We start from the raw sequence: 18263 nt of genomic DNA, 5'->3' as shown, positions 1-18263 counted from the left end.
AGCGACTCAGTTCTAATACATCAGCTCAAAAACATCTTGTGCTGATTGACATTACCGTGGAGTGATGAAAAGATGGAAAGAGTGCCATCTACCCACCCAGAGATAGATGGAGCTTCTTTCAGGGCTTCTCCAGCTGATGGCAAGCTGCATGACCGGGATTTGGACTAGCGATCTCCCTAACATAGTGGCATTGCTTTAGACCACTGAACCACTTGGCACCTCAGTTCTGTAAAGAACTTTAAAATGTTTTTCACAGTCACACACCATGATGTGTTTTAAAAAATTCTGAATTACTTGCAGATACACATGCATACATACATAGAAAATCCACCTGCTCATTTTTTAGGAAATAAAGAGTATTTATTTATTTATTTATTTATTCTGCTACTGCCTCAGCAGTACAAAAAATGATTATGATAGATTAAAGAGCTTTACTCTGAGAATTTTATCACCAATAGTGATATATGCCATAGTGCAACAGTGTCTCATGCCCAGTTCCCCAAATCCAACAAACGGAGAACCATCAATTCTGACCTTACTAACACTATTGTTGCTGAATGCAATCAAATCCTCACAGTAATGCATACATTAAAAAATCTGAGAGAAAGCCTTATCTGGACAGTCAAGACAGTTACTCCAACAAAAGCTGGAAAAACATTTTTTATACCCTTGATTTTGATAGAAACAATGAATGAGCAGGTGTCCCAATGCATTTGTCGATATAGTAAGAATGACACACAACACACAACTTATTTACCATCATATCATAGTCACTGGAACTGTCAAGAACCAAGCTAAAGAAAAAAACAGTGTTACAAAACTTGAGCACGTATCACTTACACTCCATCCGTCAGATCTGCTGCACTCTGACTGGCTGCAGATTAGATCACCACACCGTTAAACTAGTGCTAACAAGTTGCAGAAACATTGGTATGCAGTCTTTGCATGAAGATACACATCAGCCTGTATGGCCCACAAAGCACAAACCGTATGTATAGACATGGACAGAGAAACCAAAGCCTCGTCAGACCTTAACTTCAATTCAACACGTAAAATTTACTGTTAAATTTACTTCCATTCAATTAAATTTTCATATTAATGATCTATTTGTTTTGCATGTTTTACAGGAATGAGTGCATGTGAACCGACTGACCAGCTTTGCCTCTGAGTGCATGGATGGGACGTGAGGGGAGGAGCAGGAGCCGCTGTGAGGGGGGACTTGCATGCCCATCATGTTGGATGCCATGGACATTTGTCTCTCCATCTGTGTAAGAGAAGAAAAACAAATACAGTAAACCTGAACATGAGCCGAAGCCACATCCATAACACTCGTCAGCTGTCATCTTATATCTATCCAAGAAAAATTTAAATATTCATTAGCAACAGCACTGAAATGAATAAAACCATAAATCTGTTATTATAAGAGATTATTAATTTTGTTTTTAATATAATGATACAAGGCATATACAATGAGGCGTACAAGTTATGCCATAGAGAGTTAAGGCTGTATGATATGTGCAGAATAAGTATACACTAATATAAGAAAAATTCATGGGCTAGAAGTGAGTAAATTGATCAGTGTTACTTCAGAAGTTGGCTCGGGAATGCCGACACCACTATAAGTTGTGAGGTGTTATCTGTCGAGTGAGGTTGAACACTGGCCTAATGTGCTAATGGCAAGGTGACAGAAATTATTGGTTGCTGGACGAATGAGATATTCCATTTCCAAAGTTGTGTGAGTATTTAACATTCCTTAGTTTACATTGTACCACATGTGCAATACAGTGCAATACTGTACAATACTGTACATCACAGAAGGCATTACCACACACAGCACACACTGACTCGACATGCAGAAATTATATCTACATTCAGTGCAGAAGTCATGGCACATAGCAAAGTCATGAGATAAAATATTATCAGGAGAAATGATATTAGTTTCTTTCACATGACATGTGGCATGTCAGTGTAAATTGTGCAGAGCTACTTTTATTTAAAAAATATTCTGTTACCATATATCACAAAACTGCGAGGATCTACATAATTCTATTGTACATTTGAATCAAATGCAATGCATCACTTGCGTTTTGCGTCTGAACAGATATGTGCGGGTGAGAAATGCGTGTCTGGCGTGTTCTTGATTTCACACCCTTCAGTCATGTGAGCAAAGCAGTGGTCAGTGGAAACTAACACAGGAAGTTTAAAGCTGCAGAGCTGCAAGGCAAAAAAAAAGGACATGAAATGGTTTGGTGGTGGGGCTGAATGGTTTACAGGTGTGAACAGCGCAGTCCAAAGGAGTATGCATGTGCTGGTGTGTGGTGTGGGTGTGTGTATCTGCTTTGTTTCATACATGTAACATAATTTTAGAATGGATATATTATGATTTGTATTATTATATGTGTTATACGTACATTATATGTATTGTTCCAACTTTACGAACTTAAGATTTACGATTACGCGCTCTGATTGTGTAATCCAGGCTTGTATACAGCTTTCTGACCTGATGCTCGGTTTCACATATATATGAATGGGGTGCAAAACTCTTCGCACTCAAAGCAACACCATAATAACAAACTGACATACCTCAGCAATCGGCTAGAAACCATCTAGCACCACCACAGCAACCACATGGAATGCAATAAAAGCCATCTAGCACTAACTAAGCAACACCAAGGCAATCACTTGGAAGAGCTTAGCAACCACCTAGCACTCAATTAGCATAATAACCACATGGGATACCATAACAACCACAAACTACTGCCTTGAATTGCCTTGAAGTAAGAATTATTTAAGTTATCAAACAAACATGCATTTTCTTTTTGAGATATTTGTTTTTACTTGTTTATACTGTTTATACTTTATCGATTCTATCTTTTTATCTCATTCTTTAGACTAGGTGTACCATATATGACGATTTATGTGACATATGAACTCTCATTTTAATATATTTCATTTGATTTAAAACTACCGGACCAAAAAAACTTTGTCAAACACTTTTCACTAAAAGGTATGCTTTATTTTTTAAAAGTAAAAAAAACACCAATTCTAAAACCGCCCTCATCACCTCTACTGGTCCTTATTAGACCAGCCTAGGTGAAAGAACGATGGCCTGCTGTAATGACCTGAGGAATATTTGGTATAAAAATATCTTCCCTGCACTTCACCCCTTTCCTGGGACATCAGTTTCAGGCCAAAAAACTGTCCTGCTTTAATTCAATTACCTCCAGCTTTCTATCCCCCACCTCCGTCAAAACGAACTGTCTTAAATTACAGTGAGAACATGTGTCATTAGAAGTGTGATACAGGCTCTTTCAGCACGTTCACACACAGACTCCCACTCTAGTTCTATATGTACATCCAGCTTTTATTGACTTTACTACAACAGAATTAATATAGGGGATGCTGTGGTAGAAATCTATACTCCAGGAAGACTTCCTCTTAAAAACAGTCACTGATATGTGAAGGTTCCTGGGAAAATTACTTGACTTTTTTACAACCTGGGAAAAAAAGACTGAAAGAGCGTTGTATAAGTCTAAGCCCTGTCTGTGTGTGTGTTTATATTTCTGAAAAAAAAGTTTAAATTCAGCATTTTAATTCCAATTACACTTGTCCAAATTTCAAAAACTGTATTACTATACATACGTCAGATTACACTTTAAACAAGAACATAAAAAATAATACAGTGAAGATGTAAATCAAGAAGCCACTGTATATTTCTAGCTAAAATTATATATATTTCTAGCTAACATTTTCTGCAAACACACTCTGACTATTTACTGACTGTGTTTATGTCTAATAATATACACAGTTTAAACAAAACATGCTCTTACTGCTTTTTTATTTTTAATTTCTTCCCTTGTTACCTTTTGCACACTGCTGGAGTGATATTCTGGTTTGAGGTCAGTAGGTGAGATTGAACACACCACAGTTTGACATATCATACAAGTTAACATATTGCCTCTCTCACGGAAGAACCTTGTATCTCCAAAATGGCAAGTTTACAAGTAATGTTCTAAACTTGTAATGGAACTTTTAAAAGGTCTTTTAAAGCATTTCTATTGGTATATTCTTAATGAAACTTAAATTATGTTAAAAATAGTGGTATCAATTGATAAAAAAATTTAATCCGATTAATCACAAAACAATTCTGTGATTAACTGCGATTAATCGCAGTTGTTTTTCTTCAGACATAAATTATTATAGTGGATGTTTAAATGTAAATAAAAGAATGACTGTAAGGAATGTAAAATGCAATTATGTATGTTTGTATATTAGTGGTGTCAATTAAAGTAGTATATACTTGTATGTTTGAGAGGAGATAAAATCAATAAAGAATGCATGGTAAATAATGTAAAATAATGTAAAAATGTAAAATTGGTTGTGAGGATTTCTGAATTCGAACTTAATTTGAATATTTAAAAAATATCAGAGATGAGGAGCAGTGCAATGCAGGAGTGCGTGTGTGTGTGTGTGTGTGTGTGTGTGTGTGTGTGTGTGTGTGTGTGTGTGTGCGTGCGCTTGTATGAGTAGGAGAGAGAGAGAACTCTAACTGATTCTGAGCTGGAAGTCTGAACTGGAGTGTTACTGCTGGACACGTGCCGTTTTGTCGTTCAGCCAGAAAATAGATCAGTGCGTTGGGAGGTGGCGGGGCAGATTACGGCAGAAGTAGGGGTTAAACTTGGTGCCTTAATTAACTTGCGTTAAAAAAATAGTAACGCAATACTGATTCCAAATTAACAGCACACGTTAACGCTTTGACGCTTTAACGCTTTAACGTTGACACCCCTGGTTAAAAAACAAACATGGCAAAAAAAGAAAGGATTTTTGCATGAAAATTGCAATATTCCGGTGTTCAAACATTTATAAATAAAAAATATTAACATGTTAACTAATAAAAAAAAATTAATAATAACAATTGTATAAAAATAATTTATAAACTGCATGTACTGAAAAATAATCTAAATAAAAGATCCTCTTGTTTGACATAATTTGAATCTTGCAGCTGTTATTTAGTACATTGTTTTAAGATTGGACCAATTGGACTTCCATTAAACATTTGCAAAAGACATTTTGAAAAGTTTTTCCACCTCTTACATCAAGTTTTTTGGTATTGGTATTGGAGATTTGAAGTGTTCATCATTTTATGTATACATATAAATATATGTATTATATATACAATATAAAACAACACTGTGGTTAATGTGAGATTTGGGTGAAGTGTGAATGAATATGTGCGTGCGTGCGTGCGTGCGTGTGTGTGTGTGTGTGTGTGTATGTGTGCGTGCGTACTGACAGGCATGAGCACGGCGGACGATCCCTGCATGGTGGGGTCTGGCAGAGTGCCAGGCATGGAGGCAGGCAGAGGCTGTCGCTGTCTGTTCCTCAAGTGCAGCAGTGATGACAGGGAACCGGGGACTGGCCTGAAAGACACACAGACATACGGACGGACAGCCGTGTGAGATAATGCAGAGAAACACATATTTGTGTCTTGGCTGACATCAGTGTTCCAAACATACTTTAATACCAAGAAGTTTACTATGTATTTCCAGAGTAGCTTGAGTTCCTATTCTTGGTGATCTTTCTAGGAACTTACTCCCCCAACTTCCACTGTCTTACTAAGACACAGTTATGTCTCTGTGATCAGTGAGCTGTGATGATAAACACAGCTTTACAGTGGAGTGTCCTGGAGACGGCACTACCACTTCAACTCAGACACAGAAGCTTCAGGGAGTCTGTGATTCTCAAACATTTTAGACCAGGTACTTCCAATACCTATAATAATTATTCAAAATTAAAACTTCCAAGATAATAGACTTTTATAGAAAATATATATATAATAGAAAATTATAGAAGCTTAATCAAATGAATTTCATTTGGGCATCTCAGTAGATAGGCTCATACTTCTGTCAAAAAACCTATAAGAACTCTTTTATATGGCAGTCAGTATCATATTTTGCACATTATCTAAAATAAGGAGGTGATTTGTACATTTTGTTTAATATACAGTAAAAGCTGCTTTTAAATACTCTTTAAAATACAGCTAAATGAGATCTGTTTTTATATTGGTTTATTACAAGCTTTTTATTACAAGCTTACAAGTAAAATCCCTTGGTAATAAATGTAAAATAAACAATTGTTTGCATATTTGATAGCTCAAAATGGTGCTATATTCAATACACTTATGCACGATAGGCTAGGTGTGGCTGAGATAGCATACATGCCGTCTCTTTTGCCAACTATTCTTCAGGTTATAGTTTTTTTCGATCTGCAAGTTAGCTACAGAGTCTACATAGCACCCCCTCAATAGCAAACCCTAGGTTATTTATTTAGATATTCATTATAAAGCTATATCTATATTGTGAATTAATTGGTATTTGGTTTAGCATCTTTGTGAAAATCCACATGATTCTATTTTAAGGTCTATCAAACTGATGTTGTTGTTAATAATTGTTAATAATGAAATAATTATGATGTGTGGGCTCGTATACAGGGTTAAGCACATCCACATAAACAAATCTAAAGTTATAAAAATATGGTTGAGGACTTCCGGTTTGACTCGGCATGGAGTAGATTTTTCTTAAAAAAAAAATGCTTTTAATTTTTCATTTTGTGTTGTCTCTGTCCACTAGCTCAATATTCAGTTTAGCTACTTCAGCGGAGTTAAGTTAAATTTTTAAGTGCATGGAATATTTGGGTTGTTTTCTGTACCACCAGTGGTACACGTACCACATTTAGTGAAGCACTATATAAATAAAATCTGACTGTTGTTTGTGGAGCTGTTCTGACTAGGTGTTGGCAGAATGGACTTATTTGGCTTTGATGGTTTGGTTATTTGGTCTATCACCTCTTATCTTTAGCTCAGAAAAGGTTTGGGTGTGGATTAGGTTGTGTGGTTTTTAGGTGTTAAAAATGATATCACATCATCGTGCTCCACGCGTATGAGAAAGTTTCACAATGACCATTCATTTTGATATTGCCTTTTATGTCCACACACATTCTTAAGCATGCGTTTCAGATGCTGATGTTCAAATAAGGACTTCTGCCTAAAATTAAAATCTCATTGATATGTTTATTAGTACAATCAAAAGGAAATTCAAGGGATTGGGACTAAACAGTTGTGTAGCCTTAAAAACAACTTATCGTGGCTTATAAGGAGTGCTCCAAATCTCTTAGAATTTATACAAGATCTTATGGAAAAATAAATAAAACTAAAATATTGTGACATTGTAGAAGCTTGTGGAAACAATGCTACACTGAATGCTCACCGTAACAAAAGCTAGAGATGGTTTGACCAAGACACAAATCCACAATTAACATAACCGCTTTGTCTGTTTAACATTAACTAAAGACTGGCAGACCAACTTTGTGAACACCACAGTAAGTTTTATACTTTAGAAGTAAACACCTTTTCCTTTTATATATACAGACATGTTTGGTTTCCCCAATCACCCAAGCTAAATCCTAACTGAGATTGTTTGGGATGAGCTGGACTCATGAAAAGCAGCCAACAAATGCTCAGCACCTCTGGGGACTCCTTCAAGGCTGTTGGAGAACAGTTCTAGGTGATACCGCATGAATCTGACCGAGAACATGTGTTCTAGTGTTTTACTCTGTCGTTATATTCCACTGTTTTGATTGTATACAAAGTGAAGTTTACTTTTACTTACATTTTATAAATATGATACTGTGTTTTTAAGCCAATACAGTTTAATAAAACATAATCACAATTAATTACTTTGCTTAAAGTATCACAAATCATTGCAATAATGGTATATTTGATCGGAATTCCAGGATAATAATGTTTCATACCATCATGTTCTTGCCAATACACAAACCTACTGTACAACAGCTGCAATACATATATAAAATATATGCTTCAACTTTTTTAAAATGTCCTTAATAACTATGTAGTTACACATTAACAATCCATTTATTAACAGTGTAACTACTGATGAAGTACACATTGCTACAGATTAATTGCAGTTATAATTATACATATGTATAGAGGCCATTCAGACACAGCAAAATATTGTGTCTATCCCCCATAATGAAATCTGTTTTATGATTTTTAGAATTCAAAACAATTATAGCCATAATTACATACCACGCAAAAGCTGTTGGAAAATTTTACATTTATAAACAACTTATTCTATACACACTATTACATGTAAACATTCACATACACTATGCGCTATTAAACACAAGTCATAATTGATGCTGACACGTGTGTACTTACACAACCTGTACAACTGTAATGTATTAATACACTGTTATGACATGGACTGTTCATGTGTAACTACACAGTTATTAAAGGCACGTATTATAAAGTGGGACCAAATCTACAACATAAAAAAAAACAAATCAGAGCCTTATACTTCATGCACTTTTAGTTATTACTGTATTACTCTAAGGGCGAAACTCCCCCTTTCTTGTACCCACCTATTGTAAAGAGTTATGAGTGTGTTTCTACAATATGCCAATGTGCTGAGCAGATACATTTCAGTTTTAATCGTCGGAAATGATGTTTTCATTGTGATCCCGCAGAAATGTAAAGCATTAGGCTATAACCGCACAATACTATCACCTCCTTCTCTCGCTCTTTCTCTCTCGATGTGACTGGCAGAACATTCCACTTAGCTCCCCACATCAATAAGTCGCTGAGAGCCGACTTCTACGCAGCCTATACTTTAGAGTCAATCACATCGAATCCTTCTAGCACTTCTTGCCCCGCTTAAGCTTAAGCTGCACTGTATACTACAGCCACTCAGATGATGTCATTTTAAAGCAACTGCCATCAATTATTTGGCTGGTAAGACCAAAGCTTTACTGCTGCCCTGCTACAGGCTAAACAATTACAGCTCTTTCAGCAACAGAGTGCGTGGATGCTTACATTTTAGCGTGCATGCTAATTTCATAACAGCGACGTGTTTAACAAGCCCGAATAATCCACGTCTGGAGACGTCAAATGCCATTAAGGCTAAAGTAGAGGGGTGATGGACAGCTGGGAGGAGGAGGAGGGGGAGAAAGATGAGGGGAAGGGGGAAAACTTTCCTCACCTGAACAAATATATGTATTTATACAGGCTAAATAGCAGCAATTGCACTGCTGACGTGAGCACACACATACATACGTGCCATACACACAACCACGCATGCACAGACACACACAGTCATTAGCATTCTGACATATTGTCATTTGTGTCCAACACTCTAATCCATCACAATCCATGCTAGGGCCCCTTTACAAACTAGTGTGACATGCTAACTACACAAGTGAAACAGCTTCCCCCACCTCTTTCTGCATCTGTCTCTCAAACACACACATGAACACACTCGTACCTCAGTCAGTACCCAATTTGCCGGAGCACGTGCCCCCAAAACGTTGCTAAACCCCACTATAAACACAGGGAAAGAAATCAATATGTCAGTGACTTCTGTCACATACAGATTATGCTTTAAACACACTTGTTGAAGTCCTGTCTTCTCACTGCCACATTGGAGCCCTTTCAGTGATTAACCATATATCAAAAACTTCTCTCTTTTTTATCATTTATTCTTTTTTTCTTAATTGAACACTTAATTGAACAGTTAACTTACGTTAGTCTTTTTTTAGAACTTACAATAGTAAAGACAATGGGAGAAATAGTCTTTATCTAGCATAAGTCAATGATTCAATGTTAACAAAAGAGGCTTGAAGATTTGTTTGCCTCATATGAACTTTTTCACAGTTATGTGTATGAAATCATTACAATAAAATCATACGTAGAGCTGGTATAAGGTGTAAGTTTTTGAAAAAAAATCTTTGGAAATTTGATAAAGGCATTTCTGTAAATTCCTTGTTTAGGATCTCGAAAATGTCTCTTTGGAAAGTGTAAATTGTGTAAAATGTCCAGGAATTAGCTTTAATTTTATGTGCATTTTAGTCTTTCCAACATTGTGTCATATTTGGTGTATGTCATTTTATAGCTTTAAATACTTTATCTTTAATTTCTTTTGAAATTCCACCACCACCTCTTTATAGTAACAATCTGCTTAAGACAAAGAGAGAGAGAGAGAGAGAGAGAGAGAAAGAAAATGACAGAAAGGATATGATAATTTACCTCATATTTCTATATTTGCAACTTTACAGGAGAAGTGTAGAATGATTTCATGATGGTCAACTCATCATGAAACTAGATACAACATAAAGAACAACTGTCAGAATTAAATGACGTCATGTGTGAACAACAGCAAAATTACAGTTTAAAGTTTAGGACAGTGAATCCAAAAATATAGACAAAATTGCACAGATATATACAACATTAGAGAAAAGACTTTTCATTGATATATTCTTTATATCATTAATAAAACAGTGTGTGATATAATTGACAACATCTATATAATAGAAAGAATAACCTTCTCCGTTAGGCTTTAGAATGATAAATTTGAAGGAATTTGGAATAAGTGGACAAAGTATATTTCCCAGAAATGCCTATTTGTATAATTTTTAACTGCACCCCATGTTCTGTTCAAGATCTGGTTGTCCTCATAGTTATTTTTTTCTTTTTTTTCTTTCTTGGCTTTGATACAAATGTGAAAGATGAATCACATAGTAATGTAATCCATATTGCTGAAACATGTAAAAAAAAATTGCTGTCATATTGATGTGATTAAAAAAAAAAACAGAAAACAGTGTGACCATATTGGCTCTTAAATGTATTTATTATTCTTAGTAAATACTTAAATAGTAGGTTTTATTAATGTGCAAAAGCAGTTAACCAGATTAAAGATACAGAAAGCTCCATTCCACCCGCAAACATACACATTGCTACAGTCGCTCAACCATTTTATAACAAACTAAATATGGCTACCACAAAATTTGGCTGCACTAAATATTTAGCTTTTCAGTGTACAGCGTTTGACTGTCCACTGTTCTGTCCCATGACTCACCAGACAGATCACAGACAGATAGCAAACCAGCACTTCATCAGTGCTCATCCTGAACCATAATGAAATAGGAGGAATTTAGCAGTAGGATAACTACCATTAGCATTAGCATGGCAAAGAGCAGCCGTATAAAACAGTGCAGCTCGAGTCTGGGCCTCCACCCAGGCAACACGGGGCTGAAAAAACAAGGCTGGCCACCTAGCTAAGCCATAGGGTGGAGAAAGGAGGGGGGTGCAAGGAAAAGAGACTTAGAGACAGCTCTCAACGGGCCCGTCTCTGCGCTTATGAAGGCGCCCAGGGCAGGAAGGGCTCCTAATTGCAGCTGAGCTTGGCTGCAGAGAAAGAAAGCAGCTTTTGAAGCTGTACAGGTCCTGCTGTCAGCACCACTCACCTGCTCCAGAGAGAGCCGGGGGGAGGGCCACAGACAGAAACTATTTAACACACACTGAGAAGTTCCCCTTGAAAGGTCTAGAAAAGTGGTCCCATGCATTTATGTGCGTATGTGTGTGCGTAAGCATGTGTGTGTACTGGTTTGTGTGTGTACTGTATGTCTAAAATGACAGTGTGCAGATTTGGATGGTGATAATCAGGGTCCATACAGACAGACGCTGCAGCCATGACCCTCGCTGCTCAGATTACATATGCAGCCTCCCAAGGCCTCTCTCATATTCACTCACATCACGTCGCCTTTTTTTCTTTATTCTTTATCTTTAATGGAAGGCATTTAAAATCTTTAATTACAGCCCATTCAGAAGTATTTCTATTGGAACATTTATTATCAAATTCTGATACAATGTTTCAATTACAAAAAGGAAACAATTTAAACAAAACACACACACAATGTTGGCACATTTAAGTACTACTGAATATTAAAGCTGATGTTGGTAAGTTTTGGGATTTCGGGCATTCTCTCATGAAAATGGGCAATTGCATGGAGTATGCAGAAGAATCATTTTAAGGTTATGTTTAGTCAGAGAGAAAGAGCTCAGTCAGAAAATGCTAATGGAAATGTCTTCAGAGGATTTAAGAGAGTTATTATATATGGTAATAACTGTATTATATATGGTAATAACTGTAAGGTTTTGTTTTGTCAGTGCAAATGAACGAGCTACTGAGCTCTGAGTTTCCCCTTCTGAAGTCTCCATTGCTCCACCAGCCGCTCGTGTTCAGTAAAACTGAGCTAGATCCTCTTTCAGAGGCTGTACATGTGACATAAATACAAAATAATACTGCCACTTTAAGGTTTTGTTCTTGGATTTTCCAAAAAAAGTAATTCCCAGTCCCCACCTGCTATCTTGGACGCCCCCTTTCAATATGATGCTTCCAGTGCTGGGAGGGTGAGAGCTGGCATGTCTCAGCATCACATAAACCAGCTACCCGCATCTTGCTGCTAATGCAACGTCACTGGACAGCTGAACGAGCTTGGTGAAGAACACTAACTGTCAATCTATCATAGGCTAACAGACGCCTGCACTGGCTAGCACTTTGTGATGATGTGAGTTGAAGGGACATCCTAGCCAACCAGAGGAGAGTTTCCATGTTCTTGAACTTCCATTTTTTTCCTCAGTCTAAAAACATGGCAATCAGATAAATTAGTTACCATATAAATGCACTGGTTTGTAAATGAGTGTATGTACACTGACATGCTAAAAGTCATGGGATAGCAGCATGTATATTGTACATGGTGACGTGACCTATTGGACTTCAAACGAGGCCTAATAGTGTGTGCCAGACGGATGAAACTTCTCTTTCTAAAAATGTGCAAATTACCAAATACATTGAAATATATATTTCGTATAAAAGTACAGGCTCCAGTTGAACTGCAGCATCAGCAACTCCCTAACTCGTTCTAAACGTATTGGATGGAGCCTGATTATTCCAGAGTCACATACCCTTCGAGATAGTGCTTTTAGTCCTATATTCTTGTTACTTGTTCTCATTACTTCTCTACAGTGATTAGATAAGCTGTGTGTCTGTATCAGAAATGGGTGCAACTAAAAGAAGCTGAATACATTAATTGGAAAAGGTCTCAACCAACATTTAGACATACAGTGAATGTTGACCATGATGTCAGCATTTCTCTGCGTATGTCGGCTATGAGCTAAATATATAAGTATGGCAGAAGGTAAGGGCATTTTGACATAATCTGTAGGAAGCACTGTATGTACTGTACAAACTGTCAGTAGTGGCATCTTGGCACTTATAAACAGGCTCAGGCTCAGTGAGTTCAACGCTAGGGGTCTGGCTGCAGGCCATGGAGGGAGAGCAAGAGAGAGAAAGACAGAGAGAGAGAAAGAGAGAGAGAGAAAGAGAGAGAGAGAGGCACAGTCAACCCACTGACTCATATCCTTCCCTTCTTCCCTCCTTCTAGCAATGATGTAATGCTGTTGGCTTCTTGCCCTCCCCCCACCCCCTGCCTGCCTGCCTGCCTTGCAATCTTGCTCTCTCCCTCTCTCTCTCTCTCTCTCTCTCTCTCTCTCTATCTCTCTTGCTCTCATACCTTTTTTCCCTCTTTCTTCAGTTGGAGCTCTCCCCAATCCTTTGCTACTCTCTGTATTATAAACTCTCTCCTTCTCTCTCTCTCTCTTTCTCCATGCTGTGCTGGTGAGGTCAGCGCTAACTCGAGCAGACACGACAGCAGCTCTAGCAGTGCAAGAAACTTTTCTCTCTCTCTCCCTCTGTCTCTCTCTCTCTCTCTCTTTTTCACTCTGTGTGAATGTAACCAAAACAGCCCCGGGCCTGCTTCCAGCCGCTGGGAGACGGTGGTGCGGTGTCCAAGGCAACGGGCCTAAACAGCCCGAGAAACAGAGAGAGTCCAAACAGCTTGCAGCTGCCTGGTGCTCCGAGTAAACACAGCACAGGACCTGCTCCTGATTTACCACTTTAATCACAGAAAGAGAGAGAGAGAGGGAGAGAGGGAGAGAGAGAGCACAATATAAAGAGTAGAGTAGACCTACGGAGAGGACCACAGTTCCTGGTATAGTGCTGTAGGTGGTGGGCTTGACGGGATGGGGGGGGGGTCATAAGAATCTGATCAAATAAATCATGTCCTAATGGCCTGTGAGAGAGTCTTAATAAAGGAGAAGACAATTACAGTATAATGGTGGTAGATGGTGGAGGTGGTTGGGTTTAATCTTGGCTACAGTAACTAACATCCACATTAGTATAGTTTGTGAAGTGTTGCTTTGTTAGTGACACTGAACAATAATCAGTGTGCCCACAACAAGATGATGTAAATGATTATTACATTGTTGTAGTTGGAGCAAGGCTTGATAATGGAGTTTTATTCTAATGGCAATACTTTTTTACAGAGACTACTTAAGCTGTGTCAACAGTGGGTTCAATTTAAAGTGGCTGAAAATAATTAATAAAGGGATTTTTATAGACATATAGTGTAGTTCTTATTAGCAGTTCCACATAGTTCTCATCAGGTTAAATAGGATTTTGTCCACTCTTACCACTGCTGTCCACAAGTGCTACAAAAGTATACAACAAGGAACAGATAGGTCAATTTACCTAATTTAAATGTGTACAGTATTTCCACATGAATAATATAAAGCATCAACACTAGTTTGTCCTCCAATTTACCCTGGCTTTTGGTAATTGATACTGTATATTGTTTCATTCAAATGGAAATTAAACTTTTGCAAACCTCAGAATCAAGTAAATCCAGTACATTTCTTCTTTCATGCTTTCCGTGAGGCAAACGCACTGTCCTACAGTTGCTCAAGTCTACGACAAACCCCTAATTACAGTCTGATACATACCTCTGCACAGCTGTCTGAGCTGGAGGACACTCCACACTGAAAGAATGAAAGAATGATCCGGCACAGCGCCAGTCTCTCAGTCCTCATGTGACTGAAACTGGCCCAGGAGCCCTGCCCTGACCTGTCAATCAAACCTTTAGCCCGTATATCTCCCTGAAAGCATCACTCATCGTTCTGACTAAAGCCCACCCACCAGTTCTCTTGATTGTAATCAGAGCCAATAAGACAATGGCAGATGCAAAGTCTGGGACAGGGCAGCCCATGGAGCGAAATGTTGCAGTGTTGCTGGAAACAGAGTGCAGTTCACTGCAGATGTCCAAAACCTGTTTCTCAGTTTCATTTAGTGACACTTTCAATAACAAGGACATGTTCTTCTCTCTGTATTATTGGCCAATTCCTCACCTGCACTCTCAGCTGGGATATCAAAACAAACAGCAGGGTGTACTGTTAGTTTCATTACATAAGCATGCATTCTTGTATGTATTGTCTTGCAGAAATAATAAATACACTAACTCTTAGAATTATAATGAAGGCGAAGTAAAAATAAAAAAAAAATGCTGTTCATCATGGTGTTTTATAAAATAAATTTGTGAGAAGAAAAAATGTATAGACTACCAGTCAAATGTTTCAAAAATGTTTAAAAAAAATCTTTTCACATCAGGTCTAGTGAACAACCTGAAATGGTGCAAAATTCATTAAACTAAAAAATGCCACAAATTTAGCAGTACAATGCCAGGACTTTAAAAATTAACTAAAAACTGAAAATAAATTATATTGTAAAAACAAATATTATTAACTATTAAAAGTATGAACTATGTCAACTATTTTATGAACTATAAATAAAAAATAAAGCCAGAATCTGGTCAGTATTGTTTTTTACACTTTCAAAAGACTTTCGAAAACTTGTCCAGGAGGAGTCAAATTTGGCTGACCCACATGGCAATGCCTTTAACTCAGCTTAACATTAGACTAGTCTTAATGAAGAGAAGACTGACATTTGGAGTCTACAAAGAATTTTTTTCACACCTAAAAGTCTAGAGTAATACAAAGATCCTGTTTTTGTTACATTATATATGTTTGGTCCGGTTTGTTTTGGTTTTAAACTGCATAGTGAACACACTAAAGAACTTTATTATGCCCTGTTATCATCAACTACATGGGCTACATAGATTACACAACAAAGGTGTTGTGCCAAATTTTTGAATCTGTACCACGAGTCTCAGTAATTTTGAAGGGTACTGTGTTCCAGTGGCCATGTTTTATTAAAGAATTAACATTTTCTATTATACTTACTTTAATAAGACTCTCATAAGACTGATGGAGTCCAATCATCACAAAGTGCTGGGGGTCTTTTTGTAGGCCCATGTGTCCCATCCTAATAGCAATGCTGTTCTTCAGAGATTGTACTTGTGTTAGTAATGAGTGCAGCCTAAACCGACCTAATGCACTAATTAGAAGGGGTATGTGGACACTTTTTACCTATTATCTGTTTTACTCATCTTCTCCAGTCACCTTAATCAGACCCATTCCTTTCTTTCATCAGTCTCTCATTCCTTTTCTTCCTCCATCCACTCTTTTCTTCATGCCCTCATCCCATTTACGTCTGCAGAACTCTCTTCCTGACTTCCCAACCTGTGATCCCTTCTTCCAATCCACTTTGATCCCTCTCTTCCTCTCTCTCTCTCTCTCTCTCTCTCTCTCTCTCCCTCACTCTCTGTCTCTTTCTCCCTCTCTCTCTCTCTCTCTCCCCCTTTTCTCTCTCCCATGGCGGGCGGCCCCAGGGCTGTGGATGACACAGCAGTGGAGGAATGAATGGAGCAGGGCCTGGGCGTTCCTCTCCAAACGCACTATTAAAGCCTGCGCTGTACACAATGAGCTCACTCTAATTCAGCTCAGATGTACATCCTGCCCGCCTGCCATCTCTTCTTCTTCTTCTTCTTTTTCTTATTCTCTCTCTCTCTCTCTCTCTTTCTCTCCCAAAAGCTATGTTCAAGACATGCAATTGTGCACCTGAAATCCCCAGGAATGCGGACAGTCCTTCTTAATCCTGAGCCATTATAATCATCAGCATAGGATTACCATATTAACCATGCAAATAAACACAGTTCATTTTTTAGCTCAGGTAAACCTGCTATATAAACACACTTCATCAAAGTCTTCATAATATTTTTGCTGAAATTTTCTGGCCCATAATCAGAAGTTTGAAGTTTTTTGTTATGTAGTTTGTATTGTATTGCATTATGGATGTCTGTAAACTGTCATTTACCGCAGTGCTGCACAAAAAGTTGTTTTAGCCCAATCTTAATGAAATGAAACACAACAGCTTGTTTGATACAATAGAAAAAATGTGGACTCTTCCCATGTGATTTTGGTGAAAATTCCTGTAATTTAATATCGCAAAAATACATCACAAAAAATTGCAATTTTACTTTTGCTCATTTAAAAGCACTTATCAAAATCTTATCAAGTACAACTTTGGGTTAACAGAAAACATACAAAAAACTTTAAATATTTGTTTGTTAATTTTAATTTAAAAATACATAAATAAATCAATGTATATATATATATATATATATATATATATATATATATATATATATATATATATATATATATATATATGTCACATACGTTTAATCATGACCATGAATCAATTCATTACTTACAAATTTCAAGACCGCCCACCATCCATAATTACATATACATATATAATTACATACATATACTATATATATATATTTAGCTTGATCTAGTCTTGTTCATTATTGCTGCTTGTTACAACTTTTCTTATGGTTGTGAATAAAGGAATGATAACTGAATAAAGCAAATAATTCTCAGAGCATATTTCAAGACTACTTTTGAGGCCCTATTGACAATGTATGATTATAAATAGAAACGTTAGGAGCAAGAGACATTAGAGAGCATTAAATAACAGTTTTCTAATACAGTCAGTATGGAGTGGAAGCGTGGGAGATTTGACTTCTGAAGATGACACACATGCGTCTGTCTATCCCTCTCCGGTCAGCAGTCTGCTGAGCGCTCTCTCTCTCTCTCTCTGCTGCACTATTTAAGCCCTCAGCTTCCTCTTGACTCATATAAAGCACCCCAGGATGTTTTCTGTTCTCTGGAGGTGTGAAAACAAGCATGCCAGCAGTGCTATGTGTGCACTCTCTCTCTCTCTCTCTCTCTCTCTCTCTCTCTCTCGCGCGTGCATTTTCACACACAAAGAATCAATTGTGCACTTTCTGTGAGTGAGTGAGTGATAATTAAGAGCTCTTCTTGTACAATTTTGACACACTGTGTCACTTCACTTAAGTAAATCTTCCTTAAGGGTGTCACTCAACCTGCTGTACACACTGCCTTACACTGCTTTATTCATTCTATATACTGTGAAACACTATAGAAATAGTGCAGTAACACAATAAGTGTGATTGCTGATTGTATGCAGCATGCAATCAGCAATCACACTTATTGTGTTACTGCACTATTTTCATAGTATTTTCACATCATATAGTAGAGTGAAAAACCCACCCGTAGAGATTTACAGTTCAGCACTTAAAAAAAGAACACA

General features: G+C 37.4%; 1 protein-coding gene across 3 annotated transcripts in view; it reads right to left on the bottom strand.

Annotated features, from left to right (window-relative positions):
* The window catches only part of creb5b (cAMP responsive element binding protein 5b), a 107279-nt gene that overhangs the window by 48479 nt on the left and 40537 nt on the right, over positions 1–18263 (bottom strand). For all 3 annotated transcript variants that reach the window (XM_049480423.1, XM_049480424.1, XM_049480425.1), the window contains 2 exons: positions 5294–5420; positions 1154–1264 (listed from right to left, as the gene is read on the bottom strand). In XM_049480423.1, coding sequence (XP_049336380.1) covers positions 1154–1264; positions 5294–5420 — 238 coding nt within the window. The remainder of the gene's footprint in view (positions 1–1153; positions 1265–5293; positions 5421–18263) is intronic.

The sequence above is a fragment of the Astyanax mexicanus genome, chromosome 6 (assembly GCF_023375975.1).
Source record: "Astyanax mexicanus isolate ESR-SI-001 chromosome 6, AstMex3_surface, whole genome shotgun sequence".
Taxonomy (NCBI): domain Eukaryota; kingdom Metazoa; phylum Chordata; class Actinopteri; order Characiformes; family Acestrorhamphidae; genus Astyanax; species Astyanax mexicanus.
Note: the sequence above shows the minus strand (reverse complement) of the source record. Positions and strands in the feature narration are given on the sequence as shown.